The sequence below is a fragment of the Schistocerca cancellata genome, chromosome 1 (assembly GCF_023864275.1).
Source record: "Schistocerca cancellata isolate TAMUIC-IGC-003103 chromosome 1, iqSchCanc2.1, whole genome shotgun sequence".
Classification (NCBI taxonomy): Eukaryota; Metazoa; Arthropoda; class Insecta; order Orthoptera; family Acrididae; genus Schistocerca; species Schistocerca cancellata.
Genome location: NC_064626.1, coordinates 1,177,390,257 through 1,177,414,836, shown reverse-complemented (window position 1 = coordinate 1,177,414,836; position 24,580 = coordinate 1,177,390,257). Strand labels below are relative to the sequence as shown.

The following is a 24,580-nucleotide window of genomic DNA, read 5'->3' as shown; positions in this document are numbered from 1 at the left end:
CCGCCATCTCTCTCCTCACATCCACCACTGCTGGCGGCTCACCTCCAACTGCGCAACGCTACGCGCTGTTCACATCCAGCTGCCGAACACTACAACGGCTGACAACAATGCAAACTGGCCACAGACTGCACACAGCACAGCCAGTGATTTTCATACAGAGCGCTACGTAACGTTGCCAATAAGAAAACATAAACAGCCTACTTACAAAATAAGACAATTCTTTAACTACCAATATGGAATATCCCGTCATTTTATAACTACAAATCGTACAAACAACGACAAGTTTGGAGATGATGTGCCTGAAGCTTTGAAACGGCGTATATGCATAGAACGTAAGTTATAATATAAAATCCACCAAACACGCGATTCTACTGAAATTCAATATATCGTCCTTATACTGAAAAGGAAGAGAGATATGTCCTGCGTGTGGCGCAGGTGCCGTTCTTTCATCTCACTGGTCTACGTTCAAATGCGCATTCAAAATATCTGACATGAGTCACATAGCTCTGCACGTTCAGAAAGGTTGCACAGGACGCATTTTCCACGCTATGACGTCAGAAAGCACGCGCAACGTGACGTTCGAATGTACTGACCGACGGCTTAAGGGTTACCACTGGGTACAGAACGCTGTCATCTCCGGTTCGCACAGCTGATAATTTAGACAGCTGGCGCTACATTTATGACGTGTCAACCGTAGCAACAGCAACGCATTTTCAGTAACGTAAATTACCAAGGGATATGGGGTACTTTACTCTCGCTTTAAAAAAGAATTTAAAGAACTAAACAAAATTCGATGATTGTTGTTAGCTTATAGTAGCAAATACTGTTCATAAGAGGGAATGATCTGTAACATATCTTCTGGTAAACCTTCCGGGATGTAAGGTCGTGGTCCATGAAACTCTTCAACTCCTAACGTTTCGTCCAGAGCTGCGCTGGACATCTTCAGAGGGCTGTTTCTCCTCCGGTGAGTCTTGCCGACTCAAGAGTCGGGGATAATTGGTCATATCTGGTAGAAGTAGTATCCGTGGTTCTATTGCTTGCGGCACCACCCGAAGGAGGAAGGCGATCATTTTTTGGACCAAACACCATACTTCCGCCGAAGGCCCGCATATAAGGCGATGTTCCTCTGTGTCTATAACATTGCACTGCAGACACAGTGGCTCGCCCGCCATATGAATTTTATGAAATCTGGAACGAGTCACGTATTTCCCATTTACCACCTGATACCACAGTGCGCGCGTTCCCGTATCGAGATGTGGGTGGTGCATTGTACGCTATACCACTGACAACGTAACTGTTGGTTGTCGGCGCTCTATGGCATTATTCGGCCGTCGTCGAGTCAAGATGCGATGTATATCATGTGCCGTTGCCGTCCTGGTAGTCGGTAGTTCCATATGTACATTACTCTGTTCCGCAAAAAAGGTTCTTATTTGGGCAAACGATGGCAAGATGTGAGACACCGCTACCGGTGCGAACGAGAAGGTTGAGCCAGTTCGTCGATCAACGTGCCCGTCAGACTTGTCCGGTGGCGTGTCCACATCTTTATCATTGTGCTTACATAAATAGCCACTGCTCGGTCGCGTACGTGGACTAGTCCAAGACCTCCACGACTACGCGGAAGGGTGAGGGTTTCGTATCCGACCTTAAAAAGCAGACCTGTGCTCACAAAATATCCTAGTGCCGCCAGGATTCGGCGTGCCAACACCACCGGCATAGGAAGAACTTGGGCCAGGTGGGGGATGCGAGAAGCTAGATAAGTGTTACCAAAGGTGACTCGTTGTTTCATATCCAGTGCCCTTAACCTGTGAAATGAGCTCCCCAAGCACGGCTCACGCCCCGTCCTCACAGCTTCACTTCTGCCAGTGAGTCGTGCTTGGGTAGTTCAGTTGGTAGAGCACTTTCCCGCGAAAGGCGAAGATCCCGAGTTCGAGTCTCGGCCCGGCACACAGTTTTAATCTGCCAGGAAGTTTCATATCAGCGCACACTCCACTGCAGAGTGAAAATCTCATTCTGGACCCTGTATTATTCCTAGTATACTGCATACACACAATAAGTAAACTTCCGTGTAATAGCGTTTCTGTCGAAGAGGTTTGCTGCTCCGCATTTCCTCCGTTTCCGCAGAACCCTACCAGCGTAGCGGTCGGCGGAGAGCGGTGATTCTTGTGGCCGGCGAGGTGTCACCTGTCAGAAGAAGCGGCCGGTGGGGACGGGACAGCTCCGCCAGCAGACGCCGTAATTAACAGCTGCGACACGGCGGGCGCAGAGTCCATTAGGAGAGGCCCGGCACGGCAAAGCCGACACGGGAACTCCATTTGTCGCCGGCGCGGACGGCCGCTTCATTACGGCGACTCAGTTTCCGGAAGAGGCCGGCTGGCCATCGGCTGCCCGCCGATTCGCTACTCTGCGGCGCGTCCCCAAACTTCGAAACTCGCGGTCCCGCCCAGGAGGGCCAACTGCTGCTGCGGTTAGATCGCGCTGTCCGTGCAGCCGGGCCCAGCTTACGTGGCCAGATTTCCCGTGTGAAGCACTGGTGCTTGTTCCAGTGATACTCATTTTCTTAGAGAACAGTTATTCGACATATTAGATAAATGGTACCGAACAAGGATGGGCATGAAAGCGAGCCAGTAATCATGACGAGACTGAGGCAAGGGTGTAACAGTCCTCCATGTCATTTAATCTGTGTATCAAGCAAGTAGTAAAGGAAAGCAAATGATATTTCAAAACGTAACTACAGTTCCGGGGGAAAAATAAAACGTTTAAGTTTCGCCGACATTATAATTCAGAAAGTCAAATCAAACACTTTGAAACGTCTCCTTTGAAAAATTTATACATTACTGTGCTTAAACTGACACACAATATTTTTAGCGCAACGCAATCTGACTTTCAAAAATCCCTACAAAAGAATGGCCCTGACTAACATTAACCTATACATTTCACAAATCACTTACCTCACAAAAAACTTCGTTACTCGAACTACTGCAATACAGCGAGCGCCACTACTGCCAGCTAAATAAAAGATTCAAACTACTGAAGGCACTAACTACTGATAGGCATAGTTAGCAAATGAAAGATTTTGATAAAGAAAAAACAATGTATTTACCTTAATATTGTTCAAAATTCATATTATATATATCAGTTCATGACATCCAGTCTTACAGATTTATTGTCTCTGTCCAAAACTCCGCCATCTCACTCGCCACATCCACCACTGCTGGCGGCTCACCTCCAACTGCGCGACGCTACGCGCTGTTAACAGCGAACTGCCCAACACTACAATAGCGACTATTCCAAGAATGCCACCCAGCCACAGACTGCACACAGCACAGCCTGTCATTTTCGTACAGAGCGCTGCGTGGCGTTACCAATATAAAAACCTAAACAGCCTACTTACATAGTCCCCATGCTCCCCGCAAAAAAATTTGCAATTCGTTTTGGGGAGTGGCCAATACTAAACCTAAATCTAAACAGCCTACTTACAACTTTTCAGTGTTATTTTATTGGTATTCCACTTTCGGTGATATACACACATCAAAAAAAGTTTTGCGCCACCTCGGTTCCGAGAGTTCCGGAACAAGTACGGAAAACTGATCAACATAAACATCATTTCCGCCCTTTTTATTGCTCATTAAAACCACACATTGCATGTTGTACCACCATACAGCGAGACCCGCAGAGGTGGTGGTCCAGATTGCTGTGCACACCGGTATCTCTAATACCCTGTAGCACGTCCTCTTGCACTGATGCATGTCTGTATCCGTCGTGGCATACCATCCACAAGTTTATCAAGGCATTGATGGTCCTAATTGTCCCACTCCTCGATGGCTATTCGGCGTAGATCCCTCAGAGTCGTTGGTGGATCACGTCCATAAACAGCCCTTTTCAGTATATACAAGGCATGCTCGATAGGGTTCATGTCTGGAGAACATGCTTGCCGCCCTAGTCAAGCGATGTCATTATCCTGAAGGAAGTCATTCGCAAGATGTGTACGATGGGAGCGCGAATTGTCGTCCATGAAGACGAATGCCTCGCCAATATGCTGCCGATATGGTTGCACTATCGGCCGGAGGATGGCATTCACGTATCGTACAGCCGCTACGGCGCCTTCCATGACCACCACCAGCGTGGTGCTCAGAGCCATTTGAACCATTTTTGAACGAATCTCCCCTTGGCAGACCAACACCGTGACAACACAACTATGACGCAGTGGTACTTCCAATTCGTTCGATATTGCTAATTGAGCTTGGACTTTTAACAGTTCCTATTTTACTTCTTTTTTCACAGTTCAGTGCACGTTCTTCCTGTTTTCATGCTTCATCTGTGCTCAGTGTTTGACGAGCTAACCACCGGGCCATTTTACCACTAAATCTGACGGGAGGGGGGCGGTAAGGAGCTTCCCTTGTTAGTAAAACTCTCGTTACAGCCTTTGCAACACGAGTGCTAAAACTAATTGTTGTCTAGGTTTGTAATTTGCAATTATCATTAGTATTGATTCCACCAGCTGAGATATACGAACCAACTAGAAACGCTTAAATCGGCGCTGTTTTCCCTTCCGCGATCACGGAGTAGTGAATGATTCCTCTACATTGCCAGTAGCAGCAACGAACGTCTAGCGCACGTCACTTTCGCTCAGCGTGACCCGGACGTGTTTCATTTTAACGCAAGTGGTGGCCGTCGTGATGCTGAGGTTGAACAGCGTAGTTTTCTCCGGATGTGGCCTGGGATATTTTTCAGAGTTTGCACGCGGAATTGCGCCAGAAGGCCGGCGCGCTTACACAATGCTCGCAGGGAGCCCCTGCCAGTGATTGGTTATTAGGTAGCTGTCATGTGACGCTCCGCGATCGTTTGTCCCTGACAGCTCGAAAGGGCTTCACGTGTCACGGGCCAGTACCGCCGGGTATAAAGCTGCGCCACAATTGTATCACTGCGCAGGCGGCTTGCCCCGGGGAATGCAGCTGAATACAGCTGTTGCGTCTTTCAGATACTAGAAACTGCACATTATTTTGCTACATTAGATGTGAATCGGTACAACAGAGTACAGGGAGGCGCAAACATAACGGATTGATTTTAAACTAGCATAATTGTCTCAGTTTTGATCACATACATTTCATAACGTATCCAATTGATTATTTGTCACCTTTTTCACGTTTTACAGATAACGTCAGGCAGATAGCAACATTCTTCGTGAATACACACTAAAAGTCTTTCTTCGAATTTTGCCATGACTTTCGTCAACATGTCATTTGAAGCAGCAGTAGTTTCTTGACGTATTGCAACTTTCAGGTCATTGAGTGTACGAGGTTTGTTGCAGTACACTTTACTTTTTAAGTAAGGTCATAAGAAGAAGTCACAAACAAGAAATCAGACAAACGCGCTGGCCAGTGGGCACGAAACGTGAGATTACGTGCTGGGGGAATATTTATCGATGAACTGCCATCGAATCATTAACTGTGTGAGCTGTGGCTCCATCTTGTCGGAACCACAAGTCTGCCATGTTTATCCCTATAGTGTCCAGTTGTGGCCGCACGAAACTGCCTAGCATTGCAACATAACTTGCAGCATTCACTGCTACACTAACACCACCTTCTTCAAAAACTAAGGCCCAACGATTCCCACCTAGAACCCTCCACGCCACACTGTCACTTTTGCACTGTGCAGTGGTTTTTGATGATCTTCTTGTCGGTTTGCTGTTGCCAGTATCAACAGTTTTGGTTTCTAACATAATCGCCTAAGTGAAAGTCCGCTTCATCGCTCATCTTCAACGCAACATCAGCAGCAAGAACATCAAGCATCCTCTCACATATCTGTCCCCATTCACCATAATCAGGGTCGTGAATCTCCTGCATGATCACAATTTTGTAAGGATGGAAATGTAACTCATCGATCAGGAAGCGCTGCAGCGAGTGACGAGACAAGTTCAGAGTTCGACCTCGCTGGCAGGTGGAGCGGCGAGGATTTTGCGCTTATCGACATTTTCCTGCGTTCGCACCGTGCGAGGACGACCAGGCGACGTCTGCTTCGTTTTGTGCGAAATGAGGCAAACCAACGCAATATTGTGTTGCGATCAAGTATCGAACCATTTCGCGGAACACTGAAGTGTGTACTGAACAGTCGTTGGACTGTGAGCACAGAGTCATTACTTTTGAAGAAATTTTCAACAGCAAAAATGTTATGATGCACGCTCCACCGTGCCCTTGCGACTGATACCTGACGCTCAAACCTACACAACAGGTCCCTCAGACCACCAATTCCACTCCCACCGCTGTTGCAAGTCAAATCCATGCCTTCTTTTTGCGTCAACCTGTAAAACAGGGATATGACAATTTCAATAAGTGAATTATGATTAAATATGTGTTCAACCCATCGCAATCTCTGTGTACTATCCCAGTTATTTGCAGCATGGAATTTATGTGGAATGGAGTTCAGACTGGGTGTTGTGCAGACGCGGGACTCAGTTCAACGCTTCTTTTATGAAGCATCGAAACTTCAAATAACAAAATGGTAAACCACTTATAATAAAGCAAAACACACTGAAAGATACAAAAGAAACGACGCACCGTGAGGAAATTATCCGAATGGGTGATTAGGGCTCAGTTCGAAGCGGACTCACCTTTGAAGGCAATCGAGTCAATAGCATTCCAGGCCGAAGTCGTGACTGGAGACACCAACCTTCCTGTCTCCGGCCACACGGCCCGACAGCCAGTAGTCATTGTCTGCGGTGTCATTTCATCTCAATCAGAACCCCTTTGGTTGTCATCCGCCACACCCTTTCAACACTGCGGTACGTCGACGACATTCTACGACGTGTTTTTTTACCATTCAAGGGATTACATTTCAGCAAGATAATGTTCAAAAATCAAATGTGTGTGAAATCTTGTGGGAGTTAACTGCTAAGGTCATTAGTCCCTAAGCTTACACACTAATTAGCCTAAATTATCCTAAGGACAAACACACACACCCACGCCCGAGGGAAGACTCGAACCTCCGCCGGGACCAGCCGCACAGTCCATGACTACAGCGCCTAAGACAGCTCGGCTAATCCCGCGCGGCAGCAAGTTAATGCCAGGCCGCAAACGACAGGAGTTTCTACTGGTTGTCAAACCAAGCAAGGTGGTTCGGATCTCTCCTCAACTGAGAACGTTTGGAGAATCATGGGCAGGGCCTTTCCATCAGCTCGCCTCGGCATTTTGACGATCTAACGCTCCCATTGGACAGAATTTGGCATCATATCGATGGGGAGAACATCCAACAGTCAATGCCATGCCGAATAACTGCTCGCAAAAGGGCCAGAAGCGGGCCAAGGCGTTAGTGACTTGTTCAATTTATGAAGCTCTCTCACTGGAATAAATCATTCAATTTTTCTGATCTTGTAATTATTTCTCTACACTTGTACATCATTTCTACCGATTTCTGACCCATTCGAATAATTTCTTCGTGGTGCGTATTTCTTTCCATTTTTTCCTTTTCTTAGAATGTATGTGTTCTCATAGCCCGAAAGAAATTTAAGTAGGACCAAAACAAAAATAGCACAATTTTCCCTATAACAATAACGGAAAAAATTCAGATACAGAATAAATTCAGTTTTGCCCTATAACGGACTAGTGTGCAGAAATACAACTTACAATGTCTATTTCTCGGCCATAACCAGCAATAATAAATGTAAAACTTACGATGCCCAGGTATCCTCAATCTTGTCTAGGATCAGTAAATATGACCTCTAACTGAATCTTGATCTACCAATACGGCCGTCACCAGACATCTATAACATCAGCTGCCCACAAGACGACCAAACTACTCAGGCTTATGTCTGAATAACGTCTTATACAATAACATTCGTAACAGCTCATTCACATAAAAGTAGTGACAATATCTTAAAGCAACAAGAGTGAGCCACTGGCTCAATCACAAAAAATCAATAATACGATACTCCCTTAAAGTCCAACGAGTAAACAACTGATTTACGCTCACTGCGATGAACAGTCACTTTCTGCTCATACACGTAATAACGTCCACAGCATGTTTGTTTTGTTTTAGGGGGCGAAAAAAATCTAGGGCCATACGCCCATGTCAAAACTGTAGAACACGAAGACAAAGAGAAGAGTTGAGACCGACTATACGTCAGTCCCAAACGCCGGAAGATAAGACAGCAAAAAATAGGGACGTGGAGAAAGGTCTATAAAATACGTCATAGAGATGCGGTGGTCCAGAACTAAAAATTAAATGGCCTTCGCCGTATTGCTATGACGCGGTTGACAGCTCGCGCGTCGTTCGCTAAAATGGCCGATAACTCAGCCGGCAAACCCAAACGGGAACGTAAACTTTTAGAAAAAAGGGCATTCCGTCAGGAAATGGCAGATGATTAAAAGTTGAGAGCAATCTACACAGAGTGGTGCGGGAGCACCACTGAACAAATGGCGATGGCTGAAAAGGCAGTGCCCAATACACAGCCTAGTTGAAATGATCTCCTCCCGGCGGGAGGCCCAAGAGGAGGTCGTCCAAGCCGCTGGGAGAGGCTTAACAACCCGGATGTTGTTCCCATGTAGGGTAGACCAGTGGCGATCTGAGGTAAGAGGACTGCAGCCTTGGCAGCAGCGTCAGAAGCCTCGTTTCCTGCCAGACATGACTGGGGACCCACATAAACATCACAGTGGCTCCATCAAGAGTGAGCAAGTGACAGTTTTCCTGGACCCGTTGGACCAATGGATGGATGGTGTACAGCGCGCAGAGGCTTTGAAGGGCGCTGAGAGAGTCTGAGTTGATGACACAATTGAAAAGCATGTGTCGCCGGACGTACTCCGCGGCCTGATACAGGGCGAAGAGCTCGGCTGTAAATACTGAGCAGTATGTCGGAAGCGGATACCGTAAAACGTGGGCGCCAATGGCGAAGACACACCCGACACCACGGTCAGTCCGAGAGCCACCAGTGTACACAAAGGTACTATCGCGAAGTTCCATGCATAATTCGTGAAACTGAAGGCGGTAGAGCGAGGCTGGGGTAATGTCCTTAGGAAGCGAATGAAGGCCAAGGTGAACACGGGCTGTCGCACGACAGGTGGTGAAGGGTTCACGCACACTGGGAAAGTTGCAGGGAGCGTGCAATTAATCTCCTGGAGCAAGAGCCGAAAGCGAACTCCAGGAGGTAACAGAGAAGAGGGATGAGCCCCATACTGGCAATCAAAGAAGTCGTTGAAGAAGGTCGCATAGGCTGGGTGGCCAGACATGTGACAACACAATTACGCCTGCTCGTCCTCATAGCACATGTCGCACGCCTCACGTCCAATAAATAAACCATAATGTGTAACGCGGAGAAATTTGGTAGCGGCTGACGCGAGGTATGACGGAAATGCGAGATGCTTTGTCGACAACTGATTTTAAGTGACCAATGAATGAATTGCGGGAGACGACACATTTTGTAGCTCTAAATTTAAACTCATGTCCTAACATAATCACAGCCTCGTGATGTGCAATGTATCCGAACAAACGGCAATCAATAATCAGCGGCAGAACTGAAATCGCCATTCCTTTGTTCGCGGCGCTTAAGGCTAAACTCGACGAGCAAACTCAAGGCAGATAAATTCCAGTTTCAGAGGTAAAAGCAAACTGTAATTTCTCGTTGTAACTGGTTATCTGAAACTAGCCTCACACTGAACAAACGGGCTGCAGCGTTACCAAACGATGAGCAGTTCTGCTTGGCACTTGGTTTCAGACTACAGACGACACGAGCACATTCCGGACGAAAAAAGAATGATAGGAATAAAAATAAGAGGAAATAAAAAAGTCAATATGATGGCGAAAATGGCGCGGCAAAGTACTAGAAATAAAAAATTACATTTAAACCAGTTAATTGAATAAAATAATAGTTAAAGTCTTTGGATTAGATTTGTAAAAATAAAAAATTTCACTGCAGTTGATGTTTGAACTTAGACCTTCTAGACGTGAGGTTTCTGAGCTAACCACTACGCTATGTTACTGCACTATGGATGATTATTGTATTTATCACTGTCGTGCCTCAGTCGCAAAGATTAATTGCAGCCTTCAAAAATTCTGCTTGACGCAAACAGCAAAGGTTATCTAATGCAAAGATTATCTAATGTAATCCAATCTCTGTGAAAAAAAATTGTATATGTGACGCTGAATCGTGTATTGTGCGTAAGGGTCCAATGGTGTTTAGTTAGTGCTGTGTATGAAAGCTGCGTATTTCGTTAGCATTCTTGTGTGTGTGTTTCTTGTTGTTATCGTATGTGATGAGGAACTTGATTAAAAGGGTCAGACCCAGGATTCGGGAATCAAACATATCGAAAAAGAAAGTGGAAGTGAACTGGCAGTTTGGGAACGGCGATCGGTACGGGAGTGACGCTGAGCGCCCTAATTGGAGAGCACTTTGCCCACGAAGGGCAAGGGTCCCGATTTCGAGTCTCGATCCGGCACACAGTTTTCATCTGCCAAGAAGTTTCAATATTATTTTTGTGTCTTACCTCCTCTTGCACGTGGTGTCTTCGTTCGATGCTCAAACAGTGCTTTTCGTAAGCGCCTGCAAGGTATTTGAAAAAATGACGAGCCTGTAGTGTAGACGGTATAATGTGTGATACGGCTATCAATTAAAAACATCGTATTTGACTCTGACAAAAAAAAAAAAAAAATATCGCCCGATACAACCGTATTTGCAGCGCGGGGTAGCCGCGCGTTCTAAGGCGTCTTGCGGCTCCTCCCGTCAGAGGTTCGAATCCTCCCTCGGCCATGGGTGTATGCGTGTTATCTTTGACATAGCTTAGTTTAAGTTGGATTAAGTAGTGTGTAAGGTTAGGGACCGATGACCTCTGCAGTTTGATCCCATCAGTTCTCATCAGAAATTTCCAGTTTCATTCGTATTTGATATTTGGGAACGCCAGAGGATGGATACCTGTATCTGGGTTTATGGACGGGCTCATGTTTTCCGGTCAATATCTTTTTCAAAAATGGTTCAAATGGCGGTCGTGCGGTTCCAGACTGTAGCGCCTAGAACCGTTCGGCCACCCCGGCCGGCAATATCTTTTTCAGTGATGGTGAGCTGCTTCGAATCACTCGTCTCTTCCCTTCGAATGAAATTACGAAACGGATCTCGATCTTGAACTCTATGCGGTGAAGTACGTTATTTCAGAGTGTCGGTAGGCAATGCAACACCAAGAATATGGATATTACACACGCGCAAACTGACATTACCCTCTGTATCTTAACTATATTCAATTTAAAGCCGAAAATGACATGAAACTTCGACTGAGTTAACGAATAACTTATACTAGTACCTAGGCTTATCTCACACTGTTATACAGCGTTAAAAAGTTATCCTCTACCAACAATTTACTGTTCAACCCAGAACCTGCTTTTTCTCGGCTCTTCTTCGACAATCACTAACAGAGTTAATCCAGCTATTTTACACGCTTCAATTTTCATAAGAAAACCGCCAAATAAAGCCAACAACGGCCCCTGGAGAGCGTTGAGAGCGTGATTCACGTTAACCAGCTCCTCCCGTCTGGCCACGATTCTGTATCTCGTGAGGTCAGATGTCTAGTCTGCGTCCACGTCAAACGTAAATGACCTGTTCGTGTGAGCACAACCTAACACAGACGATTTACAATGATTGTAATGGAACTAGTGATCCCCTGGCTTCGCACTGTTAGCACTGAGTGTCTACGACCAGACGACTCCTCTGGCGTAGCGGTAATAAATTATATGTACAAACCTTTCTCGTGAATCAGTCTACCTAACAGGAAAAACCGTATCAAAATCCCTACAGTCGTTCGTGAGATCATGCTTCACATACAAACAGAAAAACACAGTGCTGTAATATGTGTAGAAGACGCTGATTGTTTGACTTGTTTACCCACACTCCAGACAGTTCTGATCTTTCTACGCCAACGTTGATTGTGTCGTGTACCTAAATTTGATTCTGTACGGACGTCAGCATCTTTTAGTTGTTTACGTTCCAACAACAGCGGTATTTCCAGACTAAATTAAGGGGCGCGGTTTCCGTCTAGTTATACAAACAACTGATCTCACTGTCCAAATACGTTTCACCATATCTTTGTCATCATCATGAGTCATGTTTTATTCTGATATTTCTTACTAGAAGGTTCTACAAAATGTGTTCTTCTAGAGACTAAAACCTCAGTAAAACCCAGCAAAAACGCAAAACACCACGTTCTGGACCTGATGGAACAATCCTGTAGGGAGCGACCGACCACCTTGTCATTCTCCACCAGTTGCTTCATTGGATGCAGTACGGAGGGGCGCGAAGTCATCACGCTACTCCCACAGCGGTTGCCGGCATTTTCACTCGAGTGACTCCCTAGTTAGCCTCACGAGGCAGAGTACACCCCACTGTAATCCCTCCACCAAGGAAAAATCTACGCCAGTACCGGGAATCGAACGCGAGTCCACCACACTGCAGCTAGACACGCTAACCACTGAGATGTGTAGTAAAATATGAAATATGAAACTTTGTAACGTTGTTGCTTTATTTGCTATGAAAGCGGTACTGATAGACAATAAAAGTGGGTTAAAAGCTGTGAGCTGTCTGGGGAAGTTAATCTTGCATTACTGAGCAACCGTTTCACCAGGTATCCAGTTTAGCTTACCAAATTCACAACCAGACGAACATTAATTATAATCTTTTAATAGTCATATGACAACCGGTGATATATATATATATATATATATATATATATATATATATATATATATATATATATATAAGAGAATTTAAATAAAAAGAAATAAATCAGTTTATATTTGGAAATTTATTTTAACATTGATCATTGAGATTTCAGCATATTAAACGTGAGTCATAACTAAGCTGGTGCCTTATTTAGGACTGTGAAAATGTGAGTTTTTAATCTTACGGAACACATCGAATATGGAGCCAAGATTGGGAGACTGCATACAACACTGCGTTCATAAAACAACACACAAAGAACGTTGAAACATATGCAAGAGAAAATTAACCACTACCAACCGATTCAATTTTCACCCAAAGAAGTTACGTTCGTAGCACAATCCTGTCCGTCATGTAATTACCACACACTGGTATACTAAATCCGTATTAACTCTGTGTGAAATCTTCACGAAAAGAATAGCTGAGGGCTACTTTGATGATTACACCACATGCTTCACGTGGTCAACTTGGTTTACACAAAGCGTGTAACTCCACAATAGTTTTGATAATTAAAATAAATTAGATCGAAAAGAAATTTACAAAAGAAAAACCTCGAACTGGTTACTATCGTCTTACTATTAACCTGATGGGTCAAACAGTTGTATAAGCACGTGGTACTGGTTTCGCAAAGTACACCCCACGTGGGTTGAACATAAAGAAAAGTTGCTGTATTGAAAATTATTGTCAAGACGAGACGTTATAATCTCACGCACATTCGCATTTAAGATTGATGAACTTAGTTAGAGTTACTGATCAACACGTGGTTCCACTTTACTCACAAAGTAGTGACAAAGCAACTACCGGAATATATTCTGAACTTCACACGAGAATTACACTGCGCTGCAATTTAAGATAACATTAGATATTTTAGAGCTAAACCTGAAATAAAGGTGATTAAATTTTCAGTTAGGCTGAACTTAAGAAATCCATTGTCCTACGGACTTAGCAGACACGCGCTTAGCCGGAGATCTTACCACTTCAGACGCTCGCCACAGACAGACTGCCCTGGTCCCTTCCTGAGGGTGGCTCACAAATACAAACGGAAGTGGCCAGAGGGGCAGCTTCCTATACCAACATGACAAGAGACGGGCAGGACCATACTAAGGATAGAAACCTCTTTGCTTTTAGAAATCGTAGCTACCTGTTTCGACGTTGGTCCTACTGTTCTTTAGCAGACAGGCTTGTCTGCTACCCTCAAGCATGCAACTAGAAATACATTTGCTCATTCATCCTCTCACACAGAAGGGAAGGGGGATGACAGTATCTTATCATATACAGTATATAAAAGAAAGCGGATGTAGGTTCCGTATGAGACTGTGTGACATGAATTACATATAAACTGTGTTTTAAAGTGTTGTAGTGTGACAGATCGTTCTTGTTTATGTGTAAAAGTAACACGTTCCACTACTCAGTCTCCTCCCAGATAGTCAGCAACACCACAGTAAATTTAGAAGAGGAATGACAACAGATTTAAGAAATTAACATGAAAGGAATCCAACAGAGACCTTTTAACTTACGTAGAGGCAGATGTGCTGAAACGTGTTTGGCCTTTAAGAAGATCTGTTGTTTACATAATTACGTAGAACTGAACTCCCTTAATTCTGTGTGTATGTTGCTATCAGACACTGAACATTATTTACACTGCTTACGTTACATAAAACAAAGCTGCACACTAATAGAGCCCGAAATATCTCTCCTCAAATTAACGCTTACCTGTAGCATTGTCATTCACATGACACCCGATTCTTCCCTTCTTAATGATTTTCCGTCCACTAGGGTGTGGCTTGATAGCTAAATGGTGTCAGAGTAAAAACCCAAAGGACCGGAACCTCATCCTTTCTAGGATCTTCTCTGCCACATACCAATTTTTTTCAGCCGCTGACAATGATTTGTGTATGTGAAAAACTCAACGAGCATCGACGTTGGGAGTTCACTTTAAACTGCATTTTTCCCCGAAACTGATTTTGTAAGCCATTTTAAAGGTTAGAGGAAGACGAGAGCATATCACCTCTCTATCTAGCAAAGCGCTGCAGTGTTCAGACCAACCTTAGGTCCAAGCACGGCTTAAAGTTTCTGCCCACATCATAGTGCAGGAGGTTGAGTCAAACCGTTCTGTGCTATGAGCATTTGATTTCGGAATAAAACGCGACGTTATATTAGGAAATTATACATTTACATAGTGAGAAAAACGGAAAAATATGGGTTTGTTTCTTAAAATAATGATATATGACGCTTCACTTCACACGGTGCCACAGGGCGCTGCAGTCTGGAGTTTCCAAGATAGTTACCGAAAGTCTTAGACACGTTGTACCTCCTTTCATTTTTTCTATTACTTTCGTTCTCCTTTCCTCTTTATTTCTTACTGTTTAATTCTGAATATATAATATGTTTATTAAAATATAAATCGGTTATATGCTCTGATGTATCTCTATTAATTGTTACGAACCATATATACGTTCTTCTTGGTAAAATTTAAGGTATCTCGCCTGATGTGAGGGATAACTAGAAGATAAACTAGTGACTATACCCAATGAAACGGATGAATAAGTTACTGACTAAACATTAAGAGGCTCTGACAATGTTGGACCTACCTGCAATCCTAGAAAATTAAGGGATGGCATAATCAATACCGAAAAAATATTTCAATTAGATTTCTTGTTATTGTGACTGCAAGTGAATAATTCATTGTTGTTAGAATCTAATGTATGAATTATTGCCTTGATGGCTTCTTGTCAGTATAGTATTGTTTCACTAATCTTCATTTACAGTTGGAGTTGTAGATTTATCACTTTTATCACTAGCACATTTTAACACTGTTTCCTTACAGCAGAATGGATGCCGAGCAGTACTGTTTAAAGTGGTAAGTTGGATGAAAATGCCATGGCAGATTAAGATATCGCAGGTGACATACCTAAGAGTAAAATGTTATTTCGTTGCAGAAAGGGAGAATTATTTATGAGGAAAGATCCTTGCATTGCAGAAAACATCGCTTTCGAAGTTCTGACGTTGCACATTCGTGACAAGAGTCAAGAAACATTTTACTTCCTCCAGCTCGTATCTCGCCTAAAGACAACGAGCATAAAATTTGGGAAAGACAGCCGTAAGAGAAGAGGTACCGACAGTTTCTCTTCTCATTCGCTATTCGCGAACAGAGCAGGAAGTTATAATACTAATACTGGTACATCGCCGTGTGCGAGCGGGCATTATCTTGTTGAAATGTAATCCCAGGTTGGCTTGCCATAAATGGCAAAAAAACTGGGCGTAAAATGCCGTCGACGTACCACTGCGCTGTGAGAGTGCCGCGGATCACAACTAAAGGCGTCCTTCTATGAAAAGAAATGGCACTCCAGACCATGACTAAGTTGTCGGGCCGTATGGCGGATAACAGTGAGTTTGGTACACTACCGCTGCAAGACATGTCAACGGGCTCATTTCGAAGCGGTATTCATGACTGAAGACAAATACACTCGAGTCGATCAGATTCCAGGCCGAAGACGTGTCTGGAGATGTCATGGACAGCTGTGGGGTACCAACCTGACTGTCGCCCGCCTTCGACGGGGTACCATTTCCTTTCATTCCAGGGATCTCTTTGGTCGTCATAGGCCGCAACCTCACAGAAGAACGGTAAGTCGTCGATATTCTACGCTTCGGCTTGTTGCCCTTCATGGCAAGTCATCCTGGGCTTACATTTCAGCGGATAATGGTCGCCCGCACATGGCAAATGTTTCTACTGCCTATCTTCGTGCTTGCCAAACCCTACCTCGGACAGCAAGGTCGCCGGATCACTCCGAAACTCAGAACGTTTGACGCAATACGAGCAGGGCCGTCCAATCTAATCGGGATGTTGACTACCTAAAGTGCCAGATGGACCCTTTCTGCCACGTTATCTCTCTGGAGGACATTCAATAATTCTGTCAATCAGTGCCGAGCCGAATAACTGCCAGCATAGGGGACAGAGATGAACCGATCAACATCTACCGATTCCCATCTTATTCGGAAAAATTTGTTTTGCTGGGCTATTTTTCTAATACAACGACTTTTTTTTCCAAAGATCCGATCGACCGCGAACTTAAAACCACAGAAAAACCCCTATTGTAGTTTTCCGCAGATGCGTTGGGCAGTGTCCTTAGTGTGGCCGTCGATCGCGTCGCATGGCACTTTTCAGTTCTAAGCGCACAGTGAGCACGTGAAGATGCTTACTGTCTTTCGATGTCTTCATGCTAAGGGATTTCGCTTGGTCTCATGCATCTCACATAACGTAACTGCCATGCTTGACAGCGAAGTCCGGCGATGGTCGCGGTGCTTTCAAGAAGGACGTACAGACGTTCATGGCACAGACGGTCAGAGAGGTCATGTGACGTCGGGTAGACCGTTCGCCGAGTGCAAGTCTTTCGATTTGCCGCCACTTCGGCGACTTGCGCGTCGATGGGGACGAAATGATGATGAATAGGACAACTCCCCGTCCCTGAGTGGAGAAAATCTCCGACCCAGCCGGGAATCGAACCCGGTCCCTGAGGGTTGACATTCTGTCGCGCTGACCACTCAGCTACCGAGAGCGGACGGTCAGGGAGGTAAGCAAGTGGAGCAGGCGAATCGAGAAAGTCATCTAACAAGGCAATTCAGAACAAGTGAAGAGGAATGTTGTCATCAGACATTGCTCTTCTTCATGACGGTGCTCAGCCGCACACTGCAGCCGCAACATGAACGCTCCTGCAGCGTTTTTGATGGGAAGTATTTGATCACCCACCATACAACCCGGAATTGGTTCCCCATGATTTTCATCTACACTCCTGGAAATGGAAAAAAGAACACATTGACGCCGGTGTGTCAGACCCACCATACTTGCTCCGGACACTGCGAGAGGGCTGTACAAGCAATGATCACATGCACGGCACAGCGGACACACCAGGAACCGCGGTGTTGGCCGTCGAATGGCATGCGGGAGGCCGGGTGGACGTACCGCGGAATTGCTCAACACGTGGGGCGTGAGGTCTCCACAGTACATCGATGTTGTCGCCAGTGGTCGGCGGAAGGTGCACGTGTCCGTCGACCTGGGACCGGACCGCAGCGAAGCACGGATGCACGCCAAGACCGTAGGATCCTACGCAGTGCCGTAGGGGACCGCACCGCCACTTCCCAGCAAATTAGGGAGACTGTTGCTCCTGCGGCGAGGACCATTCGCAACCGTCTCCATGAAGCTGGGCTACGGTCCCGCACACCGTTAGGCCGTCTTCCGCTCACGCCCCAACATCGTGCAGCCAGCCTCCAGTGGTGTCGCGACAGGCGTGAATGGAGGGACGAATGGAGACGTGTCGTCTTCAGCGATGAGAGTCGCTTCTGCCTTGGTGCCAATGATGGTCGTATGCGTGTTTGGCGCCGTGCAGGTGAGCGCCACAATCAGGACTGCATACGACCGAGGCACACAGGGCCAACACCCGGCATCATGGTGTGGGGAGCGATCTCCTACACTGGCCGTACACCACTGGTGATCGTCGAGGGGACACTGAATAGTGCACGGTACATCCAAACCGTCATCGAACCCATCGTTCTACCATTCCTAGACCGGCAAGGGAACTTGCTGTTCCAACAGGACAATGCACGTCCGCATGTATCCCGTGCCACCCAACGTGCTCTAGAAGGTGTAAGTCAACTACCCTGGCCAGCAAGATCTCCGGATCTGTCCCCCATTGAGCATGTTTGGGACTGGATGAAGCGTCGTCTCACGCGGTCTGCACGTCCAGCACGAACGCTGGTCCAACTGAGGCGCCAGGTGGAAATGGCATGGCAAGCCGTTCCACAGGACTACATCCAGCATCTCTACGATCGTCTCCATGGGAGAATAGCAGCCTGCATTGCTGCCAAAGGTGGATATACACTGTACTATTGCCGACATTGTGCATGCTCTGTTGCCTGTGTCTATGTGCCTGTGGTTCTGTCAGTGTGATCATGTGATGTATCTGACCCCAGGAATGTGTCAATAAAGTTTCCCCTTCCTGGGACAATGAATTCACGGTGTTCTTATTTCAATTTCCAGGAGTGTATTTACTCACATGAACAGTGTTGGCACAGACAACGAGCTGTAGAACAGCGTAGTGAAGCACGGGCCACTGTCTTCCATGACACTGGGTATTCGAAAGTTAGTACAATGCTATGAAAATGTCTAGGTTGGAGCGGCGACTACAGTGACGAGCCAAAACATTATGACCACCTGCTTAATAACTTGTTTGTCCGTATTTCAAACGAAATACATCACTGATTCTGGTGTCAATGATCCGACCATCATTGGCACCAAGGCAGAAGCGGCTCTCATCGCTGAAGACGACTCGTCTCCATTCGTCCCTCCATTCACGCCTGTCGCGACACCACTGGAGGCGGGCTGCACGATGCTGGGGCGTGAGCGGAAGACGGCCTAACGGTGTGCGGGACCGTAGCCCAGCTTCATGGAGACGGTTGCGAATGGTCCTCGCCGATACCCCAGGAGCAACAGTGTCCCTAATTTTCTGAGAAGTGGCGGTACGGTCCCCTACGGCACTGCGTAGGATCCTACGGTCTTGGCGTGCATCCGTGCGTCGCTGCAGTCCGGTCCCAGGTCGACGGGCACGTGCACCTTCCGCCGACCACTGGCGACAACATCGATGTACTGTGGAGACCTCACGCCCCACGTGTTGAGCAATTCGGTGGTACGTCCACCCGGCCTCCCGCATGCCCACTATACGCCCTCGCTCAAAGTCCGTCAACTGCACATACGGTTCACGTCCACGCTGTCTCGGCATGCTACCAGTGTTAAAGACTGCGATGGAGCTCCGTATGCCACGGCAAACTGGCTGACAATGACGGCGGCGGTGCACAAATGCTGCGCAGCTAGCGCCATTCGACGGCCAACACCGCGGTTCCTGGTGTGTCCGCTGTGCCGTGCGTGTGATCATTGCTTGTACAGCCCTCTCGCAGTGTCCGGAGCAAGTATGGTGGGTCTGACACACCGGTGTCAATGTGTTCTTTTTTCCATTTCCAGGAGTGTATTTCACTCGGAGAGCCGACGCATTTATACTCATCGACCGTCGAATCCCGATGGTCCTGTGCCCACTGTAATCGTAATTGACGATGTCGTTGGATCTACATGCGAACACGTATGCGTGGTCGGCTGTGGAGCTCCATGTTCGAAAATGTACGATGATCGGTGCGCTCCTAAACACTTGTGCGTGCACCAGCGCTGTGCTCTTTCGGCAGAGATGCCACAGATCAGCACATATCCTACTTTACAGAGCTAAGGCTCTGAACCCCAGGTTCTGTGAATAATCGTGGACGTCCAACAGTTCAGCGACTCTTGGTAGTTCCACTGACCTTCTATCTGTTTCCGTAGATGCTCACGACAGTAGCACGGTTGACATTCGACCAGCTTCGCCGTTTTCGAGATCCTCTTTCACAGGCTCTGCATAATAATAATCTGCGCTTTGTCAAATTCGCTCGTTTCAATAGATTGCCACATTCGCAGCCATATCTTCGCTACAGTGATCCCCCGTCCGTGTGTGTTCCGCGTACATACTTTCCATACTGCGTCACGCGCCTGAAATGCCACCAGGCGGGATCCAACGTATAATGGGCAGTGGTCATAAAGTTTTGGCTTATCACTGTATGAGAAAAGTAGGTGGAGGGTGTAGCTAAATGTTGCAAATTAAAAATTTTTGATTTTTATTGTGGCTTCCATTTCGCCACCGATCAGACCTTGAAAAAGAAAATAGCCCTCGTATGTTGTCCACTGTTGATATCCTATTTGGAGTAAAGTGAACACGGCGGAGCAACTAAGTAACTGAATGGTAGTCATGTAAGTGACTTCCTTCATTATGTACACTCTTCTTTCAAATGGATCAAATGGCTATGGGACTTAACATCTTAGGTCATCAGTCCCCTAGAACTTAGAACTACTTAAACCTAACCAACCTAAGGACATCACACACATCCATGCCCGAGGTAGGATTCGAACTTGCGTCCGTAGCAGTCGCGCTGTTCCGGACTGAAGCGCCTAGAACAGCTCGGCCACCGCGGACGGCTTCTTTCATGTTTTATGAAATATTATCTTGTGAAGAGGAGTGATAGAAAAATCGTACCATTAAATGCAGAGATTTTTAGCTAAAATAAATGAGCGAAATTGGTATACTTTACCGCGGTAGTATCTTGCGTTAATTCGTCTGAAGTTTTGAGGTGTTACGAACCATCTTCCCTCTTTTTACACCCACGTGTCTTCATAAAAGTACGAAGTAGTAGAGAGGAAAAATTCCTGGTGCGAGGTGAAGGACATCAGTCGTACCGTATTCATTGTACAGTTGCGGTTCAAGAATCAGCTGGACACAAATGTCCGTTGCGACGTTTTAATCTGCCATGAGATGTAAAATTCAGTACGCTGCTCACTGTTGGCATATAGCTTCTCACTTATTAACATTGCTGTTGCATGCGCTGAATAATAGAGGAAACGGTTGTAACGCACCCGTCACTGGTTTTGACCTGCAGTCGGATCAGTGAAACTAATTTGGAGCACCACGGCCGGCTGAAACGCCGAGAGGACGCCGATTTTTTGCTGTTTATGAAATTAATTTGCTGCAAGCGCTGTGTGCCTTCTCCTTCATTCTGTGCTCTCTCTCTCTCTCTCTCTCTCTCTCTCTCTCTCTCTCCTTTTACCAGCCTTAGATTTACAGTTTTACTGTGTATTCTTGTCTAGCTGTTGTCTGCCTACGCAAGTAGATGTCTGTTTTCCTTCTTGTTAGTAAAATTTTCTTATGTTGTCTTATAGGGGCTTCGGGTTTATCACGTTCGCCGACCCGGCTAGCGTAGATAAGGTTTTAGCCCAAGGCACGCACGAGCTAGACGGTAAAAAGGTACCGTAGACACTTTTACTTCTATTACTACTGCTGCTGCGGCCTCCGCGCAGCACCTATCGCTTTTGGTTCCATCTTTATTAATTTGGTGACAACGACTCTGAGGGAAATTTCATCGAGCTCGACAAACGACGTGCTGACGGACTTGTCACTGTTCATTCGGGCAGATGAAATGCTTGATTCTAAAATGCAGTTTTTGCTTGTCGGTGCAGTGTACGTCAGTGTGACGCGGAGAGGTGCCGAGAGAAATGCACCGATCGAATTTTTCTCTGCAACATCTCTCGGCCGTCACAGAGGTAAGTGGCTTGTGTAGAGACTTGCTGCTCGTGCAAGAAGGAAACACTTTGCATTTCATTCTACAGGTAGCTGAGGATGCCCGAGAATTAAAACATGTTTCATTCCTTTTTTACTACTCATATGAAATCGAAATTCTTCGCGTTTGTTGTTGACGACGTAGCTAGTTAACGCACTTTTTTTTTACACTCAGTAGTTTCGATTTTTTTTGTATAGTCACGTAAGGGAATGTAGAGTCGCTGACTTCGATGTGGGAGGATCCGGGTTCGATTCCCGGTATATCGCGCCTTTTTATGAGGTAGAGACATCTGGAATGGGATGCAGCCTCGTGAGGTCAAATGATGAGTTGCTTGAATACAAAAGCAGATGTACCATCAGGGGTCATCCACTGCCTGTAACGGCTTAATGGCTGAAGTGCCTGGGGACACGCTAGTCACATGTCCCGTTATCATAGATCACTCCTCGTACTGCCTTATAGGGAGCAGTCGGCCAGTCGGAACAGTTGTAAGAGGTGTTTACATTTACTTTAGAATCTTCTGTTCACTGGAGTTAAATATCTTAAAGTACGATGTTTCGATTTAGGCCTAACCGTGGCTGTTATGATTATCAACTGAAACTGGCCACTTTTACTGATCTTTCTGCTATTCGTTTCAGACTCCTATACATCTGTCTCCAAGCGCATTGATTTAAATTCAAAAGGCACATACGATTACTCCATACGATTATTTTCTAGGTAAACTGTACCCCTGTGGCTGTCTTCTGGAATGCTTAGAATGGAGGTCCTTAAACAAGACTCGTCACGGTCACTCGTGTACATCAGTTCAAAGGTGAATATGCTAGAGACATTCACATGAACAATGTCAAGTTCGCAAGCGGTATCAGTTAGAGTGTAATTACTGAACTTGCTAATAAATTTCTCGCGAAATGAGATAAGACGGATGTTCTCTTCTCTTAGACGACTTCTGATAACTAGGAAGCTAACTCCACTTCGAAAACACGTCTCTATCAGATGAAAGAGAGTACTAATGAATTTGCCAATGTGGGAAATTAGGCTACAGAAATATGTCGAACTTAGTGTCCGCACCACGCCGAAGCCGTATGACAGAATAAGCCTCACACACAAACATTTCTTTTCACAGACAGTGCTCTATCACGTGAGCTATTTGATCACGTTTCAGGGATATTCTAGATTTCTTAGTGACATTTTGGAGGAGTTAGTTTGTGGGGGGGTGCTTAATTGTACGAGAATTTTCCTTGAAATGTAGGTTCGATTTACCAACCAATACAGGGATAAGTTTTCTTTCTTTTTGTATTATGTCATTAATTCTCGGCACGGTGAGCAGCTCTCCAAAAGTAAAGCATTTCAGTCGAGAACTCTGAACTGTTTCCAAGTTCTGATGAACTGTATCTTCATAACCTTAGCAATGAGCATGGAGCCATGCTTAGGGAAATCAGTGAGTAATATATCCTTGTTGCCGTGAAAGGAAGTTCTCTTCGTATTTCACGTTCCGAAAATTCTCGTGGTCGTACTGCAGGCTTTGCCGTTGGACTCTAAACGTTTGCACAAGGTAACATTAACCATGACCATTCGGGGACATGAAAAAACTTTATGCACGTCCAGATATACAATCGTATTTTGAATCCATTATTCCCTCCATCAGATGATGTATATCGTCATTCCGCTTAAATTTTCCGATGTTGTTTATGTTTTGATACTGGGCTACTTGAAAGGATGGCTTACTTCTGCCAAAATACTCGTGAAAATTACAGCTACTGAAATTTGAAGCTGTTCTACTATGACAATGTTTTCGTGGCTCTACCAGCACAGTATAGTAGGACACAACGCATCAGTTCCGAATGATCGTCACGCACTTCACACGTCTCCATTTTGAAATCATTTGTGTCACTTAATTTGTGACTATAACATTTTTTCGCTCTTCAAAAATCTCAGCACTCAAAGAGCGAACCTTACCTTTCGGTTCTGCTGAACACGCCTCCTTTTAAAATAGATGATAAATAAAATACTCGTATTATCGTCACTCGCGTCATACTAAAAGACTAGAGATTTTTAACGGGTGACGTATGATTAGGTTATCAATCGTCCTACAATTTGTCAATATTAATTGTAAATACAATTTCTTCCATCTTTCGAGTTCCTTCGCTTCAGTGACACATCTTCAGTTAGTTGTCCATAGTGGTTATTAAACGTGTTTGGCTGACCGTCGTCTACACTACTTCCTCTTCTCTTTCATTAATACTGTCTTTCACAATATATTTTGACAGCTCTTTGAATAAAAAGAAATAAGTGGTCTTTGAGTCTGTCTTACTGTAAATCGTTAGATGATATTGTAAGATTAACAGTTGCGGGCTTCGAGAACAACATATGTCTGTGTTTCCTTTTTGTAAAAATAGCTGCACAGCTCGTTCCACATCTGAAACTAGCATTAACAATACAGAACGAAAGCAAAGTGTTTATCCTTCCTCGCCAGCAGGAGGTATTAGTGTTGTTTGGAGAGTGGTCAGTGCCCGATTAGAACTCATAGTCTGTCAGCAAATTAATAACGATGCGTTTGCTGTAGAGTAATTAACATAAAGATCAATGTCTTATAGTTATAGCCTTATAAACGTTTACATTAGTACAAGTACATAATGAGTGATAGAATAGTCGTAGCTATTAAGGTACAAATAGAGTTGGATTTTCTGTGGTGTGGAGTACTCTTCGTTCTAC

General features: G+C 45.4%; 1 protein-coding gene across 1 annotated transcript in view; it reads left to right on the top strand.

The window, feature by feature from the left end:
* Positions 1 to 24,580, top strand: part of LOC126094195 (RNA-binding protein Musashi homolog Rbp6) — a 1,305,639-nt gene that overhangs the window by 193,106 nt on the left and 1,087,953 nt on the right. The window contains exon 2 of the mRNA XM_049908777.1: positions 21,474 to 21,558. Coding sequence (XP_049764734.1) covers positions 21,474 to 21,558 — 85 coding nt within the window. The remainder of the gene's footprint in view (positions 1 to 21,473; positions 21,559 to 24,580) is intronic.